This window comes from Hylobates moloch, unplaced genomic scaffold (assembly GCF_009828535.3).
Source record: "Hylobates moloch isolate HMO894 unplaced genomic scaffold, HMol_V3 SCAFFOLD_9938, whole genome shotgun sequence".
Taxonomy (NCBI): Eukaryota; Metazoa; Chordata; class Mammalia; order Primates; family Hylobatidae; genus Hylobates; species Hylobates moloch.
The window spans coordinates 1-2,479 of NW_026662213.1; the positions used below are offsets into that span (position 1 = coordinate 1).

At 59.7% G+C, this 2,479-nt stretch overlaps 1 protein-coding gene across 1 annotated transcript; it reads left to right on the top strand.

Moving 5' to 3' along the window:
• Positions 1-215: 215 nt before the first annotated feature.
• On the top strand, positions 216-1,952 carry LOC116465769 (putative protein FAM90A26; the record flags this gene model as incomplete). The annotated part of the gene is made up of 2 exons (XM_032148729.2): positions 216-324; positions 990-1,952. Coding segments are annotated over 2 exons (1,072 nt in total), but the record flags the coding sequence as incomplete, so codon positions are not given.
• Positions 1,953-2,479: the final 527 nt, after the last annotated feature.

Consider the following 2,479-nt stretch of genomic DNA (forward strand, 5'->3'; position numbering starts at 1 on the left):
AATGGAGTCCAAATCACAGTCCTTAGTTGGGAAGCCTAGAGGGCCACCAGGAGGATGGGAAGGTTGGCAGGAGAGGGAAGGTGCAGAGGCGGAAAGGGCACCAGATGTCCATTTCTGTGTCACGCAACACGGAATGGGCCTGGGCCCCAGACAGGGTTCTCCCTGTCTCCCGGGGAAAACCAGGGGGCACGGCCTGACCTTTTCCTCTTCTGCAGGCAGCAAGACCCGCAGAGGAAGGCTCTCCTCCGGATATTTTCCGGGAAACCTCCAGAGAAGCCGCTGCCAAATCGAAGAGGATCCACGGAATCTTGTGAGGATCTGAGGGTGAGTGTCACCCCGGGCCCCTGGTCTTTTTCTCCTCTAGGTCACACTGGTTGATTTCCTTTCAGCTTCCCGGCTGCGGGAGGGAATCGGGGAACCCCTCTTTCTTGCCTTCTTGGGGTCAGGGACTCCACCATCCTTCCAGGTGAGTTGGATTGCAGGTGAAGGCATCTGAGGATGCCTTATTTCCCGTTGCTTTCTTTCTGTCCAATTACGGCAAGCTTGCCAACAACATGTTCCTGGCGGCGTGAGGAAATTCGTCCCTCAGAGGCCCCAAACATGGAGAGGGCTAAACCCAGGAACATGCAGGTTTTCAGAGAACACCTCCTGAGAACCCTTGAGCCACCAACCTGCCCTCAGAAGGGCATTAGTCCCTTCCACTTCAGGGAAGGCTGAGTGGAGGCACTCCGATCCAGTTAATGCCCAAGACATTGTTCTTTTGAACAATGGTGTGCTCGGATCAGCTACACATAGCTCGAGAGCGCATCTTTCATGTGTCTTGTCCTGATCAGCACTCAGGTGGAGGGTCTGTCCCTACTTCCAAGGACCGCCTGTCGATTCTGTATCGAGAATTTCATGGCGCGTGCCCCTTGCCTTTGGACGTGGCTGATTTTCGTGTCGGCTCCATGCTGAGGAACTTGTAACGTGTGTGGTTTCCTGTCTTTCAGGTTGCAAGCAGGCCAGTGCCGCTCCACACAACCAGTAAGAGGCCACGCCTGGACCCTGTCCTCACTGATGGCTCAGCTACCGAAATGTCTGACAGGGGCTCCGTCTTGGCTTCACTGTCTCCCCTCAGAAAAGCCAGCGTGAGCTCCCCCTCTAGTCTTGGACCAAAGGAACGACAGACAGGGGCTGCGGCCGACATCCCTCAGCCTGCAGTCAGGCACCAGGGCCCGGGGCCTCTCCTCGTGGTGCAGCCGACACACAGCAGCCCGGAGGGTGGCTGCCGAGAAGTTCCCCAGGCTGCCTCCCAAACCCACGGCCTGCTCCAGGCCATCAGCCCCCAGGCACAAGACAGACATCCCGCGCTGACCTCACAGCCCTGCCCACCAGCCGCCACACGCAGCTTGGGCCTAGGCTCCAATCTCAGCTTCAGGCCGGGAGCCAAGAGACCTGCCCAGGCTCCGATTCAGGCTTGCCTGAACTTCCCCAAGATACCGAGACTGGGTGCCTTCCAGATCCCCGAAGACGCCATCCAGGGAGGTGAGCTGGGGGCCCCGGACACTCTCCAACCTCCGCCGGCCGCAACCGAACTTGGACCGAGTACGTCGCCCCAGATGGGCAGGAGGACACCCGCCCAGGTGCCCAGCATCGACCGGCAGCCTCCGCACAGCAGACCTTGCCTGCCTACTGCCCAGGCCTGCACCGTGTCCCGTCACCCAGCGGCCAGCCATGACGGGGCCCAGCCTCTCAGAGTGCTCTTCCGGAGACTGGACAATGGATGGTGGAGCTCCAGCCTCCTGACAGCTCCCTCATTTCACTCTCCTGAGAAGCCGGGAGCCTTCCTCGCTCAGAGCCCTCATGTCTCAGAGAAGTCTCAGGGTCCCGGTGTTCGTGTCCCACCGAGTGTCCTCTATGAGGACCTTCAGGTTTCCTCCTCCTCAGAGGACAGCGATTCTGACCTGGAGTGAGACTGCAGGTGGCAGGGGCTCCTTGGCCTCCCGCTCCCGTGACTTGGAGGGGACTGCGGGACTGAGGAGCGCAGAGCAGCGAGCAGACTCTGTGCGGTGACTCCGAAGCTCCCCGGCTGTGGCGTTTCTGCGGATGTGGGAGCCCAGGCCAGGCAGGGAGCCGATGCAGGGACTCTGCCTCATTGAATTCTGGTGAGGGACATTGTAGTTCGCAAGGCTCTCCGGAAACGCGCCAGGAAAAGCTTTCGTGCCAGTGATTGGCTGCCTGAGAAACTGCGCGACGCGCAGGAGTCAGACTTCCGCTGGGACGTCCATAGGAAACTGGGGAATGACTGTGTTTTTGCTCTCTAGATGACTGAATAAGGGAAAAGTTCGGGAGCCCTGAGAGGTGCAGCCCTTGCGCTGTGCCCCGCCCCGAGAGCAGTGTTTGGGACGCTGGGGAGGCGTGCTGCGCTACGCGCTCTCGGGGTCCTTCCTCGGCCTCGAAAACTGGGCTCTGGCATGCCTTTGTCAATATGTGTGTTTAA